General features: G+C 46.3%; 1 protein-coding gene across 6 annotated transcripts in view; it reads left to right on the top strand.

Annotated features, from left to right (window-relative positions):
* Positions 1-21465, top strand: part of CD247 (CD247 molecule) — a 62374-nt gene extending 40909 nt beyond the window's left edge. For 5 of the 6 annotated variants that reach the window (XM_069025363.1, XM_069025353.1, XM_069025318.1 and 2 more), the window contains 7 exons: positions 8177-8283; positions 9468-9521; positions 10787-10870; positions 11525-11560; positions 12224-12280; positions 13450-13491; positions 14201-21465. In XM_069025363.1, coding sequence (XP_068881464.1) covers positions 8177-8283; positions 9468-9521; positions 10787-10870; positions 11525-11560; positions 12224-12280; positions 13450-13491; positions 14201-14266 — 446 coding nt within the window. In that variant the 3' untranslated portion in view covers positions 14267-21465. The remainder of the gene's footprint in view (positions 1-8176; positions 8284-9467; positions 9522-10786; positions 10871-11524; positions 11561-12223; positions 12281-13449; positions 13492-14200) is intronic. The other variant, XM_069025334.1, reaches the window with a different exon arrangement.
* Positions 21466-22257: the final 792 nt, after the last annotated feature.

The following is a 22257-nucleotide window of genomic DNA, read 5'->3' as shown; positions in this document are numbered from 1 at the left end:
CAGCCTTTCTCTTTACTCTGTCCATAACTTGCTCTTGCACAGGAGGGTTTTTTTTGCCTGTGCATCTTCTGACAGAGGCAGGACATGACACACACATCTCTCCACTAAGTGGGTCAGTGGCAGGGGACTGCTCTGAAACCTCTCCCTGCAGCTACTGCAGGCTTTAGAGCCTCAGCCGTTGGGGCTGGTGTAACCTCCTTCCTGCCTGAGAACCTGAGCCACTGCCTCTGCAGATGATTTAACTATTTCCCTCCTTGACACCAAGCTTCACTAGGAATTTCTTTGCCCTCAGAAGCTTTGTTGCATGTGGATGTTGCAATGAAAACATCTTGAGGCTTTGCTAGCCTTGAAATAGTCTGCTCCTAGTTGTTCTGCTAAAGTAAATCTTGCAGCCTTTCCACTGTTCTCCATGTGTCCACCTTCCTTCTGATTCAGTCATTTATCTGCTGAAAAACGTTGTATGGGAAATATGTTGAAAGTCTCGAATGACAGCTACCTGGGTTTTGGAAAATGTTGCTCTGGACTTAACCTAAAAAAAATGGATGGCTTTCATTACTGGGGGTTTGGTGTCCTTCCCGTCTCTGGCTCTTCTGGCACTGGTTAGGTCTGGTGCTGTCGGTGAGTTTATGTGGAAAGTGATCCCAGAAAAAGGAAAAAGTTCGTGGTTTGGTTGCAGTAGGATTAGCTGTGATGAGTGTCCAGGCACGGCTTTGACCATACATCATGGATGGCTCCTGTAATTGTCCCAGCTTTGGTCCATGTTGGCTGCAAGGGAAGGAATTCCTCATGGGCTGACTCTTTCCTGTAAATGGCCTTGTAGCTGCAATTCTCTGTCCAGCACCTCCACCCTTAGCTTGTGTTCTTGTGAGGGATTTTTTACTTCTCTACTTGCAGCAAATCAAGGGAGTTGCAATTAAGCTCAGTCTGAGACAGAGCAGCCCTGGTGAGGCTCTTGCTGGGCCTGTGCACCTCTGCATTTGGTTCCAACCATTTCCCACCAGTAGTGATAGCCCCCATAAGCTTAATGACTTTTGGAAGTCTGAAACTAGGATAAAAGGGAGTGGGGTTGCCTTATAAATTTCCTGGTTGGGAATTGTTATTTATGTTATCAGTACATTTGATTACTGGAGCCATGAGCTGTGAGCTAGCTGTAAAGTCTAACTTTAAAATGGTAATTTAAAGTGCTTAGGGAAACATCTGCCACGTCTGTGAAGTGCTCACTGAACAGAGAAACACATCTGATTGTGATCAGCTGCATCCCGTGTCTGACTTAGTGTCTCTTCCTTCAGCCTTGCAGCTGAAGTCTCTTTGGGATTCCTGGGGAGACATGGAGGCTGAATTCTTTTATGGCGTCCTCCATCATGTGCACGGGGTTGTAGGAGCCGAACATGAAAAGGCCACCTGATAGTAAATCAGTCTGGGGTGAGTTACTGCTGTGGGACAGAGTTGGTAGGGCAAGGGAAAGGTTAAGTGACCTCAAAGCATTTGAATAATAATTCTTGCCTCTTTGTACACTTAACACCAGATTGAATTAGACAATAGAAAATTTACAGTGGGGAACACCTTTTGCATTAACTAGATTAAACTTTTGCTATCCCTGATGAAGATGGGTCTAGTAAAAGCACTTGTGCCTGATCTAAACCCCCTACAAAAGCTGAAGGAGCTGCACAGCTTGCATCTGTCAGCCCAGCTTGTTGGATAGCCACATCTGCAGTTGTCCTGTGCATGGTTTGCTGTCTCTAGGAGGCAACATCAGGCTTGCTTCAGGAAAGCCCTTTGCACCAAGTCCTTGCTAAACTGAGAAGTGAAAGCAGTTGCTTTTTCTGAGAATGACTGACTGTTTTGATGAATCAAGGAGTCCCCTTCCAGAGATGAGCAAGGCACTCCCCTCCTTTCTGTTTCTAAGGAGGCTCTGGAAGGATTTGGAGGGTGAAAGACTGCCTTATTTAATTATATATTCAAAGTTAATCTTCTTCACCTTCAGACTTAAAAGGTTTATCATTTATTGTTTGCTGCATGTTTCCTCTTCCCACATATCAAACAGCTGTTGGAGATCTACTTGTCTTGCTCCTGTTACAGTAGCCTGGACTTTTTTATTAGTCTTTATTCCATAATGTTCTAGAAAATCATAGAATCATTAGAAAAGTTTGGGTTGGAAGGGACCTTAAAGATCATCTAGCTCAAATCCCCCTGCCGTGGGAAGGAACCCCAACGTTTAGCCCTTTCTGGCATTATAATATTTTCCTTCTTTTGAATCTATTTCTTCCAAATAAATCAGAGGGAAACTTGAATTATTTGAACTTTATGATAGTGCCTGTCTGAAAGGGATCCTAAAAGGAGTATGAAGGGCTCCCAAGAATCCTAAAGCACCTTAACTTGACTTTCCAGAGGGCTAACATTCATTAGCATAAAAAAGTGGAAGGTAATGACCTAAAATACTTTCCTTTTTAAATGTAATTATTTGGGCTGCCTAACATCTGGTCTTGTAACCTGAATCCTGATCATATCAGCAGTTTCCTCCGACAACAACAAACTCTAATGCTGAACTGCACGAGCTTTGCTTTGGGCCATGTTGTGTTTCACAGATATGTGATGGAATATAGATGATAAATTAATTGAGCCTTTGCCTTCTGCAAGTGAAGGAGGATTCGGCCCCTGCATCTTCAGTCTTGGAGTGCCACAAGTTTGTTTGTTGTTTATATCTATGAGTAAACCCCACAGAAATATATAAATATAAATAAACCCCAGTATTATCTTTAATAATTTTAGCTGGCTAACTTTTAGGCATTTGGTCTGGGCTGTCTTTTCAGCTGCAGGCCTGTGTACACTTGGAGTGAAGCATCATGCAGGGTGCTCATCTCTCTCCTCATCCTGTCCCAAGCCCAGGGAGCTCTCTCGGGTTCAGAATTTTGCTTTCAACAGCAGCAGTGAGGCAAGATCCATCACACCCAGCATCTCCCTGCTGTCAGTCTCCACAGGGAAAGTCTGGTAGGTACCTGTGGTGTGGTGTGGTGTGGTGTGGTGTGGTGTGGTGTGGTGTGGTGTGGTGTGGTGTGGTGTGGTGTGGTGTGGTGTGGTGTGGTGTGGTGTGGTGGCACCTGCAGCTGTGGAATTCTGTCCCCATGGGGGTCTGGAAACACAAACCTGCAGCAAGAGGCTCTTGGATAATATGGGGTAGAACTGAAATGAATGTATACAGCAACCCAGAGTTATATGGACCACTGCTGGTGGGAGATGGTGGTGTCTGAGAAAAGCTTCCTGCTTTCCCCAGCAAGCAGCTGTGGCAGCTCTGGGCTGTTGGGAGAAGGCGCTACAGGATCTGCCTTTAAACACCTTTGTATGTAACCACAGTTGCAGCAATAAATCTCTTGTGCTGGGATTGGTTTTCATGGGCTTCACTGAGAAACTCGGTTTCCAGGAAGATAAAATGCTTCATTTACAGCTGTGTTACTGAATTTTGGTAACCCCTACAAGTAAAACTCTTAAATGAATCACTTAATAAGAGCCATAGGAGAGAAAAAATTCTATGGTGGACAGATTTGATCTGGATTTACAAGTAATTCAGCTTTTACAGTCTGTATTTCTCAAACTATTATCAGGAATCATGGTCTAACCCAATCCAGATGCACACTAAAAACATAGGAGGAGGAAAATCCTATTACAAAGAAATGTGCTGGCACGTTTCAGAGGTCCTGACCACGTTCCAGTGATTCACTTCAGCTGATCCCTGTTGGTACTGGCTGAATTGGGCCAGCCCTGTGGATTGGACCCTAGCCAGCTTCGGGGGGCAGCAGCCCTCCCTCATGTCAGGTTTTGGAGCAGGGCAACTGTGCCTGGATGTGGGTTCTGGGACTCCCTGGCTCTCTCCAGGTCTGGATTAGGGGGACAGCTGGCAGTGTGGGCAGGTGGCTGAAGCTCCGCTTGCTGCCCTGTGCAGGAGAGCTGCTGCTGGGCCTGAGCCAGGGCCTCGAAACCCTCTGTGAAACCACGCAGGGCTCTCGAGGCGGGTGCCCGCCCGCAGCACAGCCTCCCTCGCCGGCCCCCAGGCTTCCTCTCCCTCAGCTCCTGGGGCTGCTCTTGGGCTCTTGCTAAAGGCTTTTTTCTCGCTTGCTTGTCCGCAGCAGTTCTGAATTGCCTTTTCTTTCTATTTTTTCTCTTTGCCCTATACTTCAGGAAGTAAAAGGCTGCAGGGGGTTGTTGCAGAGGTGCTGGCAGAGCTGCTTTGGGGGTGTGAATGTGGAGCAGGATGAGGGACATGCCAGCCTCGGGTCCAGATGTGTGAGTGGAGGGACCAGCAGCAGCAGGAGAGAGGACCTGGGCACAGAGGAGGGCAGGACTGCATTCCTGGGTGGGAGCAGAAAAGAGGAGGGGAACAAAAGTCCAGGCTTTGGAAGGAGGAGGTACTGGGAGGAAATTCAGCAGCAGAAGCACAGCTGGTGAAAGAGTTTCAGGTGTAGGCAATTGGTATTGAGAAGGGCTGGCAGCCTGGGCAGTGCTCTGCGTAGTGACTCTGTCTCCTCTCAGGTCTGTCAGTCCCTACCTAGGTCTCTGTACAAGGCTTTCCAGAGCTTCTCCTGTACAAGCTCCTACAACAGAAAGGTGATTAGCAAAGGCACAATTTGTTCCCATTTGCCCTCACATCCTGGTGGTCTCTCAGTAAATGTCCCCCCTGCCCTGCAGCAGGTGATGTTACTGTGAAGCTCCTTGCACAGGAGCACGAGGTGAGCATGAGTAAGTGCCAACTTTCCAGTTGTTATTCCTTCAGAGCTTGCTTCCCTCTCAGGCAAGATCACCACTCTGACCTTGTCTTTGAGGCCTTGCGTATTTGTGCACCTAGGCCTCGATTTGTGCCTCAGCTCCTTTTGGATTCCTGGAGAGAGAGGTGCTCTTTGCCTGAGGCACATTTAAGCAGTGAGCTTGACATCATTTATAGTGCCATGTACCTGCCTTCTCCACTGGCCTGAGACCTGACACTGGCCATGCCCCTGCCTGTACTGGGACATCTTGCTTTAAAATTCTGTATTTCACTGAACTGCTGAAATCTGGACTGGTATAACGCTGGACTGGTATGTGAATCCTGGAAAGATGCTGTGCAACTCCCAGTATGCACTGGGTAGCCTGTGAGGTTAACAGAGAGGGAAACATCAGTGAAATAGTTACTGTTTGTGCTTTGCTCCGTGTGAGGCAGCTGAGTGTGACTGCTCCCTGAGGCCTGGCACATTTGGCTCTGCCCAGCTGCCATCAGCAGCGTGTCCCCTGTGACTTTGGCCTCAGCCCCCAGACCATGGCTCGTAAGGGACAGAAAGTACAATTTGGTGGTGTCTAAGGGACTGGCCTGTTTTGAAGAGGCAGTAATCCCTCCTCTAGCAATTTAAAAACCTAAACTGGTCCTGTTCACCTGAATGGATGGTAACTGCTTTAACTGCCATTTGTTCGTTGTGCCTCCTATCTCTTTGACCTTTGCTTCAATAGGCTTTGTACCTTCCGTCTTTCTCTCCCTCTCACTTTCTAATCCAGAAACCCATTGCAAAGGTTATTATTTAGAAAGTGCTTTGTACATTTTGTTTTGCTTTGTTAAGAATACAGAAGTCAAACATATTAAGGAAGGAAATGACATGAACTAAGAGATAGGACAAGGAGAAGTAGCTTCAAGCTGCACCAGGGAAGGTTCAGGTTGGATATTAGGAAAATATTCTTCACTGAAAGAGTGGTTAAGCACCGAAACAGGCTCCCCAGGGAAATGGTGGAGTCACCATCCCTGGAAGTGTTAAAAAAATGAGTAGATGTGACACTTCACAATATGATTTAGTGGGCATGGTGGTATTTGGCCGAAGGTTGAACTTGATGATATCGGAGGTCTTTTCCCACTCTAATAATTCTATTCATTTTATTGTTTGGTTGGTTGTTTTTTCTAAATATTGGACTTTCTCATTGTCTCAAAACATGTTTTTCCAGGAACAATCACAGCCAGACTAGCAGGCTTTTCCTCACTGAACAGCTTTAATCCATTACCTGGGATGCTGGAGGCCAGGCTGCCCCACACAAGCACCATGTGGGCACTTGGTTGGCTCTGCCGAGTCAGCCAAGGTCGACCATGGTTGGCACAGAGTCACAGCTAAATCCCCTGCACTCTTGACATCTCCTCCACAGTCCTCTACGTCTCCTGCCTCAGCTCCTCCTGCTCTGGGGATTTTATTAATGCTGGAGAAATACTGGACTTGAGATGATTGTATGAATTTGCCTGGCTTTGGTACAAGAAGAGAGGATTCAGGGCCAGGATACCTAAAGAGTACCCAAAAATGCTGCCTTCAGCATCTCAGATGCCTCCGGGCTGGTGTGAAATATTGTCCTGTGAACTGTTTAGAGGAAAAGCTCTGGGAAGGTAATCTCAGCTTGTTCATTGGTTTAATATTCAATGTTGGGCAAATAACATAATCTCTCTGTCTCTTATTTACCCCATGTACAGGAAATTTTATAGTCCTGAGGAAATGCAGTAAAGGATGTTGTTTATAAAGTGCTTTGAACCATATTTTTTAAATGGCAGAAAAAGAGGGGGGAAGAAGGAAAACCATCTAGGATCTCAGTTTATTTCCATGGATTTGTTTCTAAATGCATGAGTAAAAAAAAAATGCTAACTCCTAGTTCAAACAAACAAACAAAATCTACTCTTTGGAATTTTTTTCTGGCTGTGTGAGGCTGTCAGTGGGAACAGTGACTGTTTATCTTCATCGAAGGGCTTTGCAGGTTATTGATAATTTTTTCTTTTTCTTTTGAACTCACTCCAAATCTGCACAAAGCACTACTCAGATTAATTTTAAGGTGTTTGTTTTGTTTTGTTTTTTATATAACTGTGCAATACAGCTTTTCCTTGGGGGATGGAGCTGGAGCTGCACATTGGATCTGTAGTTACTTAGCCCTTGATTTTTTTTAGCTGTACTTTGTGAACTTTCTACATCTTTATGAACTGATACAGGGGCAGTTTTATCAGGTTTATCTGCTGGAACCCAACAATTTTAAGGTGTCCTCCTGGATGTGGTCAGTGCATAAATATTTATATGGTGGCTGAAAAAAAGATGGAGACTCCCTTTTTAGAAGGAGTCACATGGAACACGTGAGTGGCAATGGGTTCAAGTTACTGCTGGAGCAATTCCTATTGGACACAAGAGGACAATTTTTCACAATGAGAATAATTAACTATTGCAATATTCTCACCAGGCAAGTGGTGGATTCCCTGACACTGGACACCTTTTAGGATCCATTTGGACAGTGTGCTGAGCCATCTTTTCTAGACCGTGCTTTTGCCAGGAACAGTTGGACAGGATGATCCTTGAGATCCCCTTTCAATGGTATTCCACGATTCCATGAAATAAAAATTAAAAATCTTCTGTGGGAGGGCCACCCAAGCCCATCTCTCCTGTGCAAAGATTCAGGTTTAAAGCCTTCCTCCCAACCAGAAGGCACATCAGGGTGTCTCACAGCTGTCTTTATGGATGTGTTCTGACATCTAGGGTTAAAAGTCTAGTCTCTCCTACCCATAGCTCCCTTCTCACCTTTAACAGTGTCCAGCATTCACAAACTGGGAGCCCAAAAGAACCTCCATAGAGAATATGTAACCTGGGATATGGGAGAAGCATCTCCAGAGTGTTCAAAAGAGAGTAGTGATTTCAGCCTGGGTCTCCCACTGAATTTGATGGTCTCAATCTTTGATTACATTGAATGCAGAATTGTTTCCTGAGAAGCCCTCCCTTAAAATCGTGTCCAAACAGATGTATTTTCTCACACACACTTGATGAAGGAAGCCTTAACCAGGCCCAGTCATGAATCTCTGAAGGAAATGCTGCTGGGTTTTCCCAGAAAATAAATGTTCTGTGTTGGTTGGGGGAGTTTGCAAACATTTCTGTCCATGGAGATATTCTCAGCTGGCTGAGGTCCTGGACAGTCTGGTTTATCTGAACCTGTTTCAGAGAAGGCTGGACTTGCCATGGTCCTTTTTGACTAGATTAATCCTACAATTCTTATATTCAGAATTCCATCTCCTTTACACGGGGGCTGTGTTGCCCTCATACTGGCTATCAATTTTCCATGAAGTGCTATGCAGCACTGCCACATTTATGCTGCCAAGCACCCAGTGACACAAATGACCTTCTTTGCTGATGTATCTGATATTTTTGTACAGATGCTGCATCAGTTCTTGGCCTCACAGATCCCAGGCTCTGCTACGTGCTGGATGGATTCCTCTTCATTTATGCAGTGGTGATGACAGCCCTTTTTGTGAAAGCAAAGGTCAGTCTAACCAAACACAGATGCATTTGGATTTGGTGGTGTAAAATAGCTGGGCTGGGCTGGAAAGTGGCAGTGGATAGGAACCATCTCTTTGAATGGGACTTTTTTATTCTTTTATTTTCTTTCTCTCCTTTTTTTTTTTTTTTTTTTTTTTCTCCCCTCTCCGTTTCTGGGGTCCATTTGAGCAACCTGGGGAAGTTCTTTCCAAAGGTTCATGAATGGAGGGAGGAAGAGTATATGAGAGTGTTTTGATGCTACACTTATGGATACATCAGAGATTCTGGATTTTGTAGATGGGAAATGACTGATCAAGAGTGATGTGAATTTTTTTCTCCTGCATTGGAAGGAGAGGAGGGGATATACAGAAAATTCAGGGTAAATGGCAAGCTCGTGAAGGATGTATTAAAATGTCTCAATAATTCAGGCATCTTTGATACTGTGAGTGTGATGACACAAACAACATAACCCAAACAGCCATGGGAGAGGAATTGTATAATTGCTGCAAACATGATTCTATGCCTAAATACAGATCTAGCTAGAAGGTTACTTTTAATGAAGAATTGAATGTGATAATAACTCAAGAAGAGTAAATCAATATGGAATGTAGTTTGAGAGGTTGTTTTTAAAGACTACAACACAAAGTAGCTGCTCTCACTGACCCAAAACTGCCCCCTTTTACCTGAAATTTTATCTTAGCAATTGATTACTCATAAATATTGTCAGCAGCCAAGCCAAAGAGCAGCTACAGAAGGGATAATCCTTTATGTCTTTGTTAGCTGCCACTCACACCAAATTACTGTGGTGGTACCAGATTCCTGCAAGCCAGGTGCTGCTCCTGAGGGGTGCATGGATTCCCTGCAGAAGCCCAGAAACTTTGCAGGCAGCTGGAGAACCAGGGGCCCAGGGAGGCACAAGATTATGACAGGAACAGAATGGAGAGGCAAATCTGAGGAGGGCAGGTGTGTAGGGAACAAACTCAGATGTTTGTGAAGTAAAACAACTTGGCTGCTGAGAGCAGGCTGGTGTGTGGATAAAAGTGCCACTGCAGCAGTGGTTTACATTGCCTGTAGCCCCACAGGGAGCTGCTTGTGGGTTACCCTGTTTCTGATGAGAGTAGGAGAGAGGGAATGAAAGGACTGAAGGGAGCCACTGTCTCTCTGCTCATGGAATGGTCTCTCTTTCAGCTCAGCCAGGCCTCTGAACCACAGCTGCGACCAGGCCAGGATGACGTGTACAATGTGAGTAACTGCTGGTCTTTGTTTTCTAATCCACCACCCAGACAGACCTTTTGGGGCACTTAGAGACAGTGAATTGCCTGCTGGTCAGAAAAGCTTTGGATGAGCCAGCGAATGAGTAGGCTGTACATGTGTGCAGCATGGCAGCTGTAAGGAGGAAAGGTAAAACCTTGCAGGGGCAGCTTCTGGCGTCACCACTCTGGTCAGACACTAGAGAGGTCTTTGGGCTGTAGGTTCCTGATTTGAGCTGAAGGTTGGCAGGAGCCCAGGCTGTTTGTTGTGCTGCCCTATGGAACAGGCCTGTGAGACCTCTGGGTGTGTGTGTGCAGCCACTGCCCCTGCTGCTGCTGCTGCTTCTGTTTGATGTGGGCTGGGCAAAGGGCAAATGCCAAGGAATGCTGTGGAGCTGACTTTGGGCACCCGCAGCTCTTACATTGCCAAGTGTGTGGAGCCTGAGCCACCACAGCCCCTGTGTCTCCATTCCCAAGCTTTCCTGTTGCCCCTCAGCAAGCCCTGTTGTACCAGATGATTCCAGAGATGTACCTTGTCCTGTGCTCTGACCATGGACAGCACCTTTAGCCAGTGAAAGAGGACAGACAAGATCCTGCCTGTGCCTCCTCACTAAATCGCTCACTCATGGCAGCATTAAACTCTTAGCTATTTTGGCTATGTCTAGTTGTCTTTTAATTTTTTTTTTCTCACGCTTTTGACCATAGCCACATCCTGTGATGGGTTCTGTTTAACTCTGTAATGTATGAACACTAATGTAACTTCTTTTCAGTTTAAGTGTAGCCTGATATCCTTTCAAGTAGCACTCTGTCAGCTGTGCTATTCTGACCTGAAATCTCTCCTTTGCCCTTGTCCAAGGTAACCCTTCCCAGCTAAGAACTCTGTTGGGCATAAAATTTCTGTAGCTGCCTGATGCAAATTTACGTGAGCTGCTCTGCAAGAAAAATTAAGCTCATGGATCTTCACTCTCCAGTGGGAGAGAAAGCATGAAAGTCAGAGTCCTTCCCCTTCATGCTCTCTAGTTTTCAACTAATTTCCACTTAGGATATGTTTTTGATGCAACAGCTTGCCGTTTTGTGTCATCCATGGCTTAGATGTAGACCTTTTTGTTGACAGTTGCATTAGGGAGTAAAACTAATTTCTAGTTCAGTTACAGTCCTTGTGAACCGAGCTGGGTTCCCTTTCTCTTCTGTGTTGAGTCAGGCTCTGTTATCTCATTATCTCGGTGTCCATCCACTGCTTTTGCTCTCCTGTTTCAGAAACTCTCCCGTGCGCACAGAGACGATTACGATGTTCTGGGAGGAAAGCGAGGAGCAGACCCTGAGCTGGGCGGGAGACACCAGGTAACCTCCTCCCCCATGAGCACCTCTGTCCTTTGATCTGGTGCCTCCCACGCCGTGTCAGAGCGCTGCTCACATGGGCAGCCACCCGAGCGCCTTCCCGGGCAGGGAACGACGCCATCTGTGTCGTAACTCGGGCGGCGCGGGGGGACAGCAGAGAACCTCTCCCTCCCCTTTGATCTCGGCCCCCCTCGCTCGGCTGGGAGCTCGCAGCCAGCCGGGGTGGGAAGTGACACCCGGGCCCGGGGCGGATGCGGAGGCGGCCCGGCAGCGGTGGGTGTTTCACAGAGCTTGCTGCGTCTGATGCCAACAAACAAGCACCCACAAAGCAGAGCAGCAGCCAAAACAACTCTTTCTGCTGCAGAACCCATCACTTTCAAAGGAAAAGGGAGGGAAAACCTCTTGCATCAGCAGGTGACAGCTGTAGGGAGTGAGCAGAGAAGAACTAAGTTTTACCAACTGTTAAAATTAAATTAATTTTCCTGAGAACAAGTTGTCTGAACAGAGCCTTATGAGTGGAGGCAGGATGGACTGGAATGGGTAGGGGAAGTCCCATGAGCCACAGCTGTGCCATGGAGCAAATACACAAGCATGTACAAGGTGGTGAGGGATGCTGGTAGTGCAATGTATGGGCAACTTTTTTCTTTTGTTTTACAGCAAAGAAGAAAGAACCCTCAGGACACTGTCTACACTGTGAGTAGAGCACTCTGGAAGGAGCAGAGAGGGAGGGATGGCTGGGAACAGGAGATGCTGTTTCACAGGAGACTTCCCCCCCCCCCCCCCCCCAATTTCAGCTTTGGTTCAAAACTTAACAGCTGCTTTTAAAGGCTTCTCTTCCTTTCTACCCAACACCTCCCTCCAAGCCCTTTGTTTCTGCTAGAAAATTTCAGCTCACTTGTGTGTGATAGGAGAAAAACACTGCCTTGGGAGGTGGGGAAAAGAACTTGGATCAAGATACCTTCTAATGCCTAATGCTAGTGACTAACCAACCCTCATCCCATGTGATCCCTGCTGCAATGTTTTCTGTGCATGGTCTCCAGCCCCTGTGACTGCTTGCTGGCAAAGGCCAAATGCCAGTGCACCTAAGAGGGGCTGCTCAGGAAACCCTTGATTTGAGTTATTTGATGCTGGCTAAATGTGGTGGTCTGTGCTCCAAAGCAGATACAGGAATGTTAATTCTCATGTCTTAACTCGGGTCTGTCTGGGTCTGCAGTGCTTGAGAAATGAGCTCGTTTCCAAGAGCTTCACTGTTATTGAATCAGACACTCTGATAGCAGCTGGCTGAAGTGTGGCCACCCAGGGGCTGCCTTGGCTTTTCTACTGACACACTGACTCTTTCCCCCTCTCTACCTGCAGTCACTGCAGAAGGACAAGATGGGCGAGGCATACAGTGAGATTGGAATGAAGGGAGAGGTGAGTCTTACTTTCCTTCCTGGTGAAAACTTGGCAACAGAAAACATTTTAGCTTTTGGGCAGAAAACCCCTGATGGGTGCCCTGGCTGAGGGGGCAGAGGGTGGGTGAGGAACAGCTGAAGGAAGGTCTGGTGTCAAGTGCTGCAGTGGTCCAGCAGCACAGGAAGATTTTGGAGCACGTTTCTCCAGAGTAATTCAGAGCTGCAAGGTTATGGTTTCCCTCCACGGGCCACCAAGCATGGCTGGTATTCCAGGATCAGGAGATCAAGTGCCAGCCCCTCCTTCCCAGACAAGGAATAGGGGAAATATTCTCCTTCCCAGAGCTCTGCTCTCAAATGTTTAAGAAGGCACACATCAGTCATGTCTCCAACTACAGCAAAGGGAGAGTTCTAGCTCTGTGCACAAGCTGCTGGGGAAGGGGGGCTTGTGTAAAAAAAACCAAACCATCTGGGGACACTTGCTTATGGCAAAATGAAAAATTGCTCTGACCTACACAGGTTCTATTTTATGTCAAACTGTCATATATATATCTAACCTTTCATTTCCTCCTGACACATGAAAAAAGGGGCATTTCAAAACAAAGTTTAGTGTTGAGGAATGCTGAAGCAACACCAACATTTAATCTGTTCCCCTTTTTATTCTAATGCCCCGCTGCCAGAGTCAAGCTCTGTCTATGAGCTGTGGGCTATAAAGTTACACCACGATTTTTGAGTGTTTCTGTTTCTGCAGGGACAAGAACACCAAAGCCCTTATCCCATTCCAAATAGATGATCATTTAACCGGTTGCTGCAATTTTAACTGTAACAAGCACTACTCCTTGACACGTTTGTGACACAATCTATTACTAAATAATCAGTGTCTACAGGAATGCTGCCAAATCTCTATGCATACAGTGAATCAAAAAAATAGCAACATTCTAACAGAATGACAGAAAAATACATCAGCAAACCAAAACAATTTCTTTTTGTTTCCTATCATCTCTGTCTTCTCATTAACACCCCTTGCAGCATGTCTGTGCTTTCCTGTGCAGAGCACAGTCCAGGCCAAGCACAGCTGGTACATCCTGTACACCCTCAGCAGAGGATGGGGGAACTCAGGGGGTTTCTTTCTTTTTGCATAATCAGGAAAGCACCCACTAATCAATCTGTGCTTGTTTTGTTTTCCCAAAGCAGCAGAGGCGGCGAGGCAAAGGGAATGAAGGTCTCTACCAGGTAGGCACCACCTCCTACAGCTGCTCCCCTCACCCGTCCTCCTCAGTGAGGTGTAGCCTGTGGTTGGATATCCAGTGGCACTGTCAGGGAGGCACAGAGAAGTAAAGGGCAGCTGGAGGTTCCCCAAGCAGGCACCAGGTGTCTCACTAACTCCTCACTCTTGGAAGCCCCAGCTAGCCCTGCTCTGGGATCTGCAACACAGGGCACAGCTGCCGTACCCGAGCAGGCTGCCAGGAAAAGGGCTGGGCTGTCAGGGGATGCTTCCCGGGATTCACAGCCACCTGAGGTCCCACTGCCAACTTACTTGCCCAGAGCTGCACCTGATTTCCCTTCCAAATCAAAGAAGTCCAGAGAACAAAGTTCATGATTTGATGTCTGTTCATTTAATTATCAGAGCTCATTCTAGCATCAGTTGGCTCTTAATAATACACAAATAAAATGTACTCCAAAGATCTGCAGAAGCAGTTAGGATGAGTTGCTGTAGTCATACGTTCATAACAATTATTCAGGATGCACCTTGCCTTCAGGTAAGTGATAGCACCATACAAAGACTAAAGAATCACTCAGGAGTAAAAACCTCCGTAGGGGAAAAAAAATCAGACTTATGCTCCTGACTGAGCCCTTGCCATCCTGCTGCTGACTGGTCAGCCCGGGAAAAAGGAAGCACTCACACTCATGCCTCACCTATTTTTCTGGTTTTGTTTTTCAGGGGCTCAGTGCAGCAACCAAGGACACGTACGATGCTCTCCAAATGCAGCCTTTGCCCCCCCGCTAAGTAGGAGCCTCAGAGGGGATGGGCAAGAGTGAGAGATGCCCACCTGCTTTGGGGAGGAGAGGGGGGAAAGCCTCTTCATCCAACACAAGCACTGTGTGTTTTCTGTGTGCAAGAACCTCCTTGGGTTGGTGCACAGAGACTGGACCTTCCCTCCTCTCCCTCTCCTCCTGAATCATGTAACTGCTTTTGCTATTAGAATGTACAGATCTGTAAAGTTGTTTCCAGCCATAGTGGTTATTATGCTGATTTTTTTGGGGAAAAAAACCTTCTACCAAACACAGCTATTTCCATAGCTCTTCCCTGTCTTCCAGAGTATTAAGATATTATGGAATTATGGTTTTATTGCCTTTAAACAACTTGTAAAGATAGGACTGTAGTTATTTCATGTAGTATTTATCTTAAGACTATTTGACCCTTTTTGCTTTAAACTTGCCTTTTTCTTTAATTATAAAGAGTGACATGATGTTACAGTAGTGAAGCAGAGAGGCTGAATGCCAACTTTCCAGTAGGAAGAAAATGAGCACCAATATCCCAGAAAAGATCAAGCAATGGCACTGCCACTCATCCATAAATATGAGCCAGGTAACCCAGGAAAGAAACTTCTCTGAAGGCAGAAAAACAATGAAAACAAGGAGATGGGCTCCCCTATTATCACTTCCAGACAACAAACTGTACAAAAGCCAACATAAATGCAGTTTCCAAACCAGTTTCTCATGAGGCTGCCTCTAAAAGGTGCAGGTATCATTCCACAGAGACACCAGTTCAGTAACGTCATGTGTTTTTGATGAATGAATTAATAAAACAGTGCCCAAGTCCTTTGTGTGTGTAGGGAGCAGCAGTGGGAATGGCACGAGCTCCTTACCTGAGGCATTCAGGCCATCTGAACCAGCCTGCACCCAGCAGCACCATCTCCAGGGAAGCTGAGGAGGATGGGATTCCAACAGGAGCTCCTACACACATCCCAGGAGCCCCAAACCCCAGTCTCAAAGGGACACTCGTCTCCTGTTGCTGCAGCCTCACAAGGCTGCACAGTGAAGCCTGGAAGAATTCAGCAAGGACAAATCCAGCCCAGCAAAATCAGGGGTGTCTCACCTCGTCTCAGGAGCTGACCAGGCCATCTCACCAGTCCTCACAGAAGAAGCAGAGCTAAAGCAAGGCTGTCGAACAAGAGCTGCTGCCCTGGTCACTGCCCAGATGAGGTTATGTCTTCTTTCCAGGGACTGGGTGGGTTAGCAGCAGAAAAACTTGTTGATATCGGTGCTATGCAAGTTCCAAGGCAGTTTTACTTCTTTAGCAGTAAAACTGTACCTGTAGTAGGTGCTTACAGCTTTTAAAGAGTATTTACAATAAATTAAAGCAAAAAAAAACCCTCAAAACTGGGACATGGTGATGAATGTTTCTGGCAAAAAAAACCCTGACTTCCTATATCCCTTACTGTTCTGCAGGGACAAGAAAAATTAAGAGAACTGGGTGATAACTGAGACAGCTGAGCTGAAAATTACAGTAAAGTTATGCTGCAAAGCACTCGATGCAAGAACACAGAGTACTGGAAACAGCTTTCTCTTTTTAAATCACCATAACCATATCTGCAAGGTGTAGAAGTCACAAGTTTTGGCAGCATGAAATACCAACCACTAAACAATAGGAATGAGATTCTTTGTGGGAAAAAAAACCAAAAACCACCTTTATGCTCTTTATATATCAATGGATACCTTGAGTTCAGAAATCATCCAACACTGGTTTTGGGGCCACTCACCGTGGGGTTGAGCTGAGTCTCCTCTTTGCCTTCAGGAAGGAACTGAAGCTGTTTCTGCTTTTAGGAGGGGAGCTGACAAACACAGAATTAGAACAAAAGCTTCAAGCAGAGTGCATAAAACCTGGGCTCTCCTTCAGTTTGACAAGACAAAGGGCACCACAGCTCAATCTTCTGGCCCAGTTTGAGGCATGAGGGAAGGGGAATCGGCCTTCCCCCGACACATCTAAAAACTACAAACAAGTGCATACATGTTAAAACACTTGGAAAATGGTTTAATGATGTTTACAACAGAAATGAACTGTACAATTACAGTAAGTTTAATATATATAAAAAATTACAGCAGACAAATGCATCTACACAAAATCTACCTTTTCATTCTGATTTACTGTAATCTACACAATCTCTCAATGCCTACAGCTATCTGTAGGCAACCACTGGGAAAATAATAATAATAATAATATAATAATAATAAAGGACATCTTTAAAGAGACAGCATTTCGCCTTCCTCCTCACCCTTAGTGTGATCAGCAAGGTTTTGAAATGTGTGGGACTCTCACATTTCAGTCTCAAAGCTTGGGTTGTGTTTGGGTAGGGTACTCCCATATGGCCCTTGATTTCAAGTGTTCTGCTGACCTCAAGTGTATAAATGCAGTGTATGAGGAAGGGCAAGAGAAAAAAAAACCTCCCAGCCAGTGTAAGCAGGCAGTTGCACAGAGCAGTGAAACTGTTAGGACCAAAAACTTGTCTTATTTAGAAAAAAAGCAAAAAGGGACTGCCCAGACACTACAGACATTCACAAATCCTCATTTCTTTGAAAATTATTATCTGATTTAGAAGAAAGGGCTTGGTTTTCCACTCCCAATTCTTCATACAAAGGGGTAGTTTTCAAACTAACATGCTAAATACTTTTTTATAACAAAATTTAGGCTACTTCCTCTTTGGCCCACCCCTTAAAAACAGTGAAACCCCCTTTACACTGAGAAAGAACCTCAGGTCAGTGGGGGAAAAAAAGAACATGCTGTCTCTTTAAAAAGAAAGAAAGAATCCCAGTTGGGAGCGGCCATCAGTGAAAATGCGATCCAAATTGGCGGTCTGGTGGAAATTCCTCACGGAATATTATGTACAGTTTAAAAACCCTTTGTAGTTGGTTTTTCTTTTATTATTATTTATGAACACCTAGGCAGTGAAAACCGTTATGTTAATACATACATTGACACACCCAAAACATACAAAAATACTATTATTTCAAACTACTAAGAATAGGACAAGTTCAGTTATCTCCATGCTATGACTTTAAGAGCATTACACTGAAACAAACAAGAATTTAAACGACAATTTTTTAATATCCCAGAAATATACCAAAATATACATCTAAGCTTTGGAATTACTGAGGTTAGACTAATGCAAGTGCTGGGTAATCGTACTTAATACACAAGTCTAAGGTTCTGCAGGAAAGAAATTATCTTTGGTATCTGCATCAGGCTAATAATATTAACATTTGGATTTTGCTTTGGGATAGAGCTTGTATGACCCTAGAACCAAACACCCCCCAATCAACTGAGATTAAAAAGATCCATGTAAAAAGTTCCTCCATTTGCAATCCCCCCCCAAAAGTTAAAAAGTCACAGGCATCTACCTAGCATAAAAGGTTGAGAAATACAATGCATAGTTGCACAGTGGTGCTGCAAAAATAAAAGAAATCTAGAAAAAAGGAACTAGAGGAGAAATGAAAAGCTGCTTCTTCTTCTTTCAGGGATTTCTCACGACAGGACAGCCTCTTCCAAGCAGTGAAGGGGGGGAAGCTCAGAAGTGCACCTCAGCGTGTATTAATCAACATCACCCAGCCCCCAGAGGGTTAAAGCACCCAGCAGAGCAGCCAATCCTGCACCCAAGTCTTCAGCTCCCCAACCCACCTGCGAAGCCCTGGCCTCCCCTCCCAGCACCTGCGCCCCAGATTTCACCCTGGAGCCGGGAGTTTCCACCCAGAGCCTTCTGGAGCCCCAGGCTGGCCCCCAGGCTGGCAGCGACCCTTGCCCGGCCAGGCCAGGCCGGCCTCACAGGTGGGCTTGGTGCTGAAGACGCCCTTTGTCTTTGGTTTGTTTGTTTGTTTTGAGTTTATACAATCATTAGGAAATCTTTGGTTTTGGCTGGAAATTTTAAAAGAACAAAACAAAACAAAGAAACCGCCCCCTCCCGACTTATAGCAGCCACCGTGACCTGACAAAGCTTCTCTTTCCCATGGGGGTAGGGGAACTACATTCAAATAAAGATGGACCGGGTTAAGGATGCAGCTTCTGGCCAGGTTGGGGAGTGGGGAAGGGATACAGGATTGTCAAATAATAAAGAAGAAAATTAAATATTTGGAGATTCCTTTTTTTTTTTTTCCTTTTTTTGTTTTTTTTTGGTCATGTTAAAAAGTGAGTAGCATGTACACAGCAGTGGGCTGAGAGCGCCTCCGGGCCCTGGAGTTCAGCGCGGCTCCAGGGTGGGAAAAGGCAGCGTGGGCGGCCCTTTTCCTTGGAGAGTGGAGGGGAGGGGGTGGATATTCACAGACTAATCAAGAGGACCCCTTGTAACCAAAGGAAATAAGATAAGATTGCAATTTGCCCTCACTTTGCAGTAGCTTTTAAGCAGCGACATTCAGAGGCGTTAGGGGGTCACTCCCCAGGTTGCAGGTCACGGGGTGCTATAGGCCAGAGTTCAGTGTTAATCAAAGGAGGGAGGGCAGACTTGGCAACTCTGTGGGGTTTGGAGAAAGTTAAAGCAAGTTACTCAGTTACGAGTTAGAAATGAGGTATACGACAGCTCCTGTACCTGTGGCGGATAAACACCCCACACCTACTCACACCTAGCCTTAGATACTACCACAGAGGAAGGAAATGGAACAACAGCACTGGCGGGGACGAAGGAGCTCCTGCCCGGGCCCTCGCACGGAGCGCTGGCACGCGAGGTGCCCATGGGGCCGGTGCTGCTCCAGCCCTCTCTGAGCCACCCGCAGCGGTGCCTTCCCTTCCCCGCTCTGCAGGGAGGCGCGGCCCGGCTCCCCGGGAACTCGCGGGGAGCGGCCCTGAGCTCCAAGTCTTTCTCATTGCGTTTTCCCCTCGGACTCGCTCAGGCGCAGGGAGCACCAGGGTCACAGAGGCCGACACATGGAGAGTGAATGGGGGAAGAACTAAAGGGTTTGTCTCAACTGCCTTGCTCTCAGGACACTGTCACGGGTGCTCTTGTTCCTGTATCGTTTCTCAAGGGGGTTGTGCGGTCTCCACGAGTTGCCCCTTGGCATGCCATTTCCTAAGGTCTTGGGATTCCTACTGTTTAATAATTTCAGGTTTTTATAGCACCGCAACAGGCTGGCTTGGAACGCACACAAAGCTATGACATTCAGGAAACAGGGCTTCTGTAGCTGCTGCCAGAGAATTCAGCAAAGGCAGTGTGAATCCTGAAGTGGGGCCTACAACAGAGAAGACAATTTTGGGAGGGAAGGGGAAGCTAACGTGATAAATTAAGTATCTTACGGTATTATGTAAAGCTCTGCCGAAGAATACTCCCCAGCAGACCGACACAGTTTTAAGACAGATCAGCATTTTGGTCTGAGCTACTTGACAATGTCCTGTTTGGTAGAGAGATGAAATAAGGCAGAGGGGGTAATGTTCCAGTTCTGGGGCAGAGCCTCAGCAGCACTAAGGAACGCCAAAGGGTATCATCTTCCCTCGCCTCCCACAAGCTGTTTCATTTCCTTCCTCAGATTTGTTTTCCATAAAGCACACCTTGTTTTCCACTTCTTTTGTTCCAAGTGCTCTTTTCTTTGAGAAGTCATTTCTTCAATATCCCTATTACCTATCTATAAATCTAACTAGCTCTTTGAAAAGTCACACAATATTAATACCACTTTTACATAATGTCAGAACAACAATTCTATTAGTAAAGCTTTCAGTGAAGTTCTGCAACCCGATTGGTGTCCGGAGGAAGAGTAGCTGGACAACCCGCTCTCCCCCTTCCTCCCTCCCTTTCTTCACAAGAGCTCACCAAGTTCACTGATAAAACAGCTCAGCCCAATAGCACGATACATGAACATGTACAAGGCTACTCTGGGGAGCAAAGAAAGGAGTCTTCAAGGTCCCTCCCTTAGGAGAAAGACCATATGCAAAAGCTGTTGAACAGACTCTGACCTTGGACTACACTGCTTCCACATTTGAAGGAAAGAAACAGTTTTCCCTGACTGTATCCCAACATCAGCCTAAGACCTGCAGCACTGGGCAAACCCCAGACACCGTTTGTCTTCACAGAGCCAAAGCAACTCCATGCAGAAAAGGTGGGAGTACCCGCAAGAGATGAGGTCCTTAGAGGAAGGGACACTGACCCAAAGCTCAAAAAACCCCCACCCAGCTTTTCCTCTTACCCGCTCTGAGAACAGCAGAGCTGACAACTTATCAGTGCCTTTGGTTCCCTATGAGGCCACTGGGAATTCTCCGTCCCCAGCAGAGTCGAGCTCCTTTAGAAACCCAGCTCTCGCTCCCCACACGCAGCCAGCGCCGGCTGGTGCTCACACGCACTCGCACACACACCCACGCACACCCCTGCCCTCTTCCCCCGCTCCAGCAGCCTCAGGGGAAACGGGAAGGGAGCCTTGGAGCCCACACGGAGCTGGCTGCAACACCCTCCCAAGGCAAGAACCACTCGCTCTTCTGCTACTCCCACCACAACACCGAGACATCGGCCAGGAGAACGACCCGGTCCCTCGCCAACAACACCTCAAAGCTCCTCTCCCACAACCGTCTCACAGTATTTCAACCCTTTCAGGCAGACCAGCCAGGTGTTAGGAGTAGGTTAGCTTTCACCTCTCTCAGTTTGGTTTTTTCTTTCATAGTTTTTGGTCTAGACAGGATTAGCATTGCTATTAGAAAAGGAAGTGTTTAAAAAGTTTTCCACCTATTATCAAGCACTACAAGCCCTACATTCAGTAACAAGACAAGGGGGATAAAAGGAACCTGTTTCACTTTTGCTCTCCCAGATAGATTAAGATGCGACAACCATTCTTGTCCCTCCCTGGAGTTAAACACAGCGGACCCAGTTCAGCTCTGGAGCAACTCAACTCAACTCAACTCAACGCAACTCAACTGAAACGGATTTACAGCCCCGAGGTCGATTCCAGCCCAGTACAGCCATCTCTCCCCCGAGCCTCCCGGATACGTGTTGCCTCATCTCCAGATCCCAGCGAGGGGCAAGGAAAGGCCAAGAGGGAGGGAAGTGTGCGCACACTCGAAAGGACCCTGAACAGCAACCCCACCAGTAACCTGCATGCCACCACGTGCTGTGCTGCAGATTAGACCACAGATAAACCAACCAAACAACAATCCCAAACCCAGGAGCGACAAAATGTTTCCTTTGGCAAGACAGATACAAGGAAAAAAATTTATGAGCAAACATTTTCCTTCTAACACAGTCAAACCCCCTTCTCTGCCCCCAACATCCACCCACCCCCACCCGACCCTATAAAGTTGTAACCTATAAACAGGATCTCAAATACATACAGCATAATCATGTTTATCAATCATAATAAACCATCAGTTCAACTAAATTCTACAGCTAGAATTATCTCCACTATTTATAAAGTTTGCTTTTCTCTTCTGATTTTTTCAGTTTAAAACCAGTTCTGCGACAATGCTAAGCTATGCTGAGGTATTTTATGAAGGTGCCAGAAGCCAGCTGCTACCCACAAGTATTGTTCTCAGAGCTGTATGGTGCTACCTTTTGCTGAGGGAAGATGGGGAAGGAGCAAGGAGGGGGAGAGGCAGAGGGAGAGAGGGAGGGAGGGAGGGAGGGAGGGAGGGAGGAAGGGGTCCCAGATTATTCCAGTTATGGACGGTTCTTAGCAGGGCATCACTGATGGACCTACAAGCAGCCCCGAGACAAAGCTCAGTAGCTGCTTCATGTTTAGGAATTAGGTCAGAAAAGAAGTTCTACATGCTGACCTTATTTGTCTACTTGAATAAAAGATGTCTCTTCTCCCACAGTTAAACTGTTTGTAATTTCAGTGCAGTCTCCCTAACGCCCTCCTAAAAGCATCCCACAGGAGTAAAAATTCAAGAGCATGTCCCCACTTGGGAGAAGTGGCAGACAGCTCAAACGAAGACAGATAAGCTGAAAAAAAAATCAAGCTTTTTTCCATGAGTTACTCTGTGTCCATGTGTGAAGATATGGAAATAGAGGAATTGCTTTTCATCGTTCCAAAAGC

Source organism: Aphelocoma coerulescens, chromosome 1 (genome assembly GCF_041296385.1).
Source record: "Aphelocoma coerulescens isolate FSJ_1873_10779 chromosome 1, UR_Acoe_1.0, whole genome shotgun sequence".
In the NCBI taxonomy this organism is placed as follows: domain Eukaryota; kingdom Metazoa; phylum Chordata; class Aves; order Passeriformes; family Corvidae; genus Aphelocoma; species Aphelocoma coerulescens.
The sequence above is the reverse complement of the archived record's forward strand: the minus strand, read 5'-3'. Positions and strand labels throughout refer to the sequence as shown.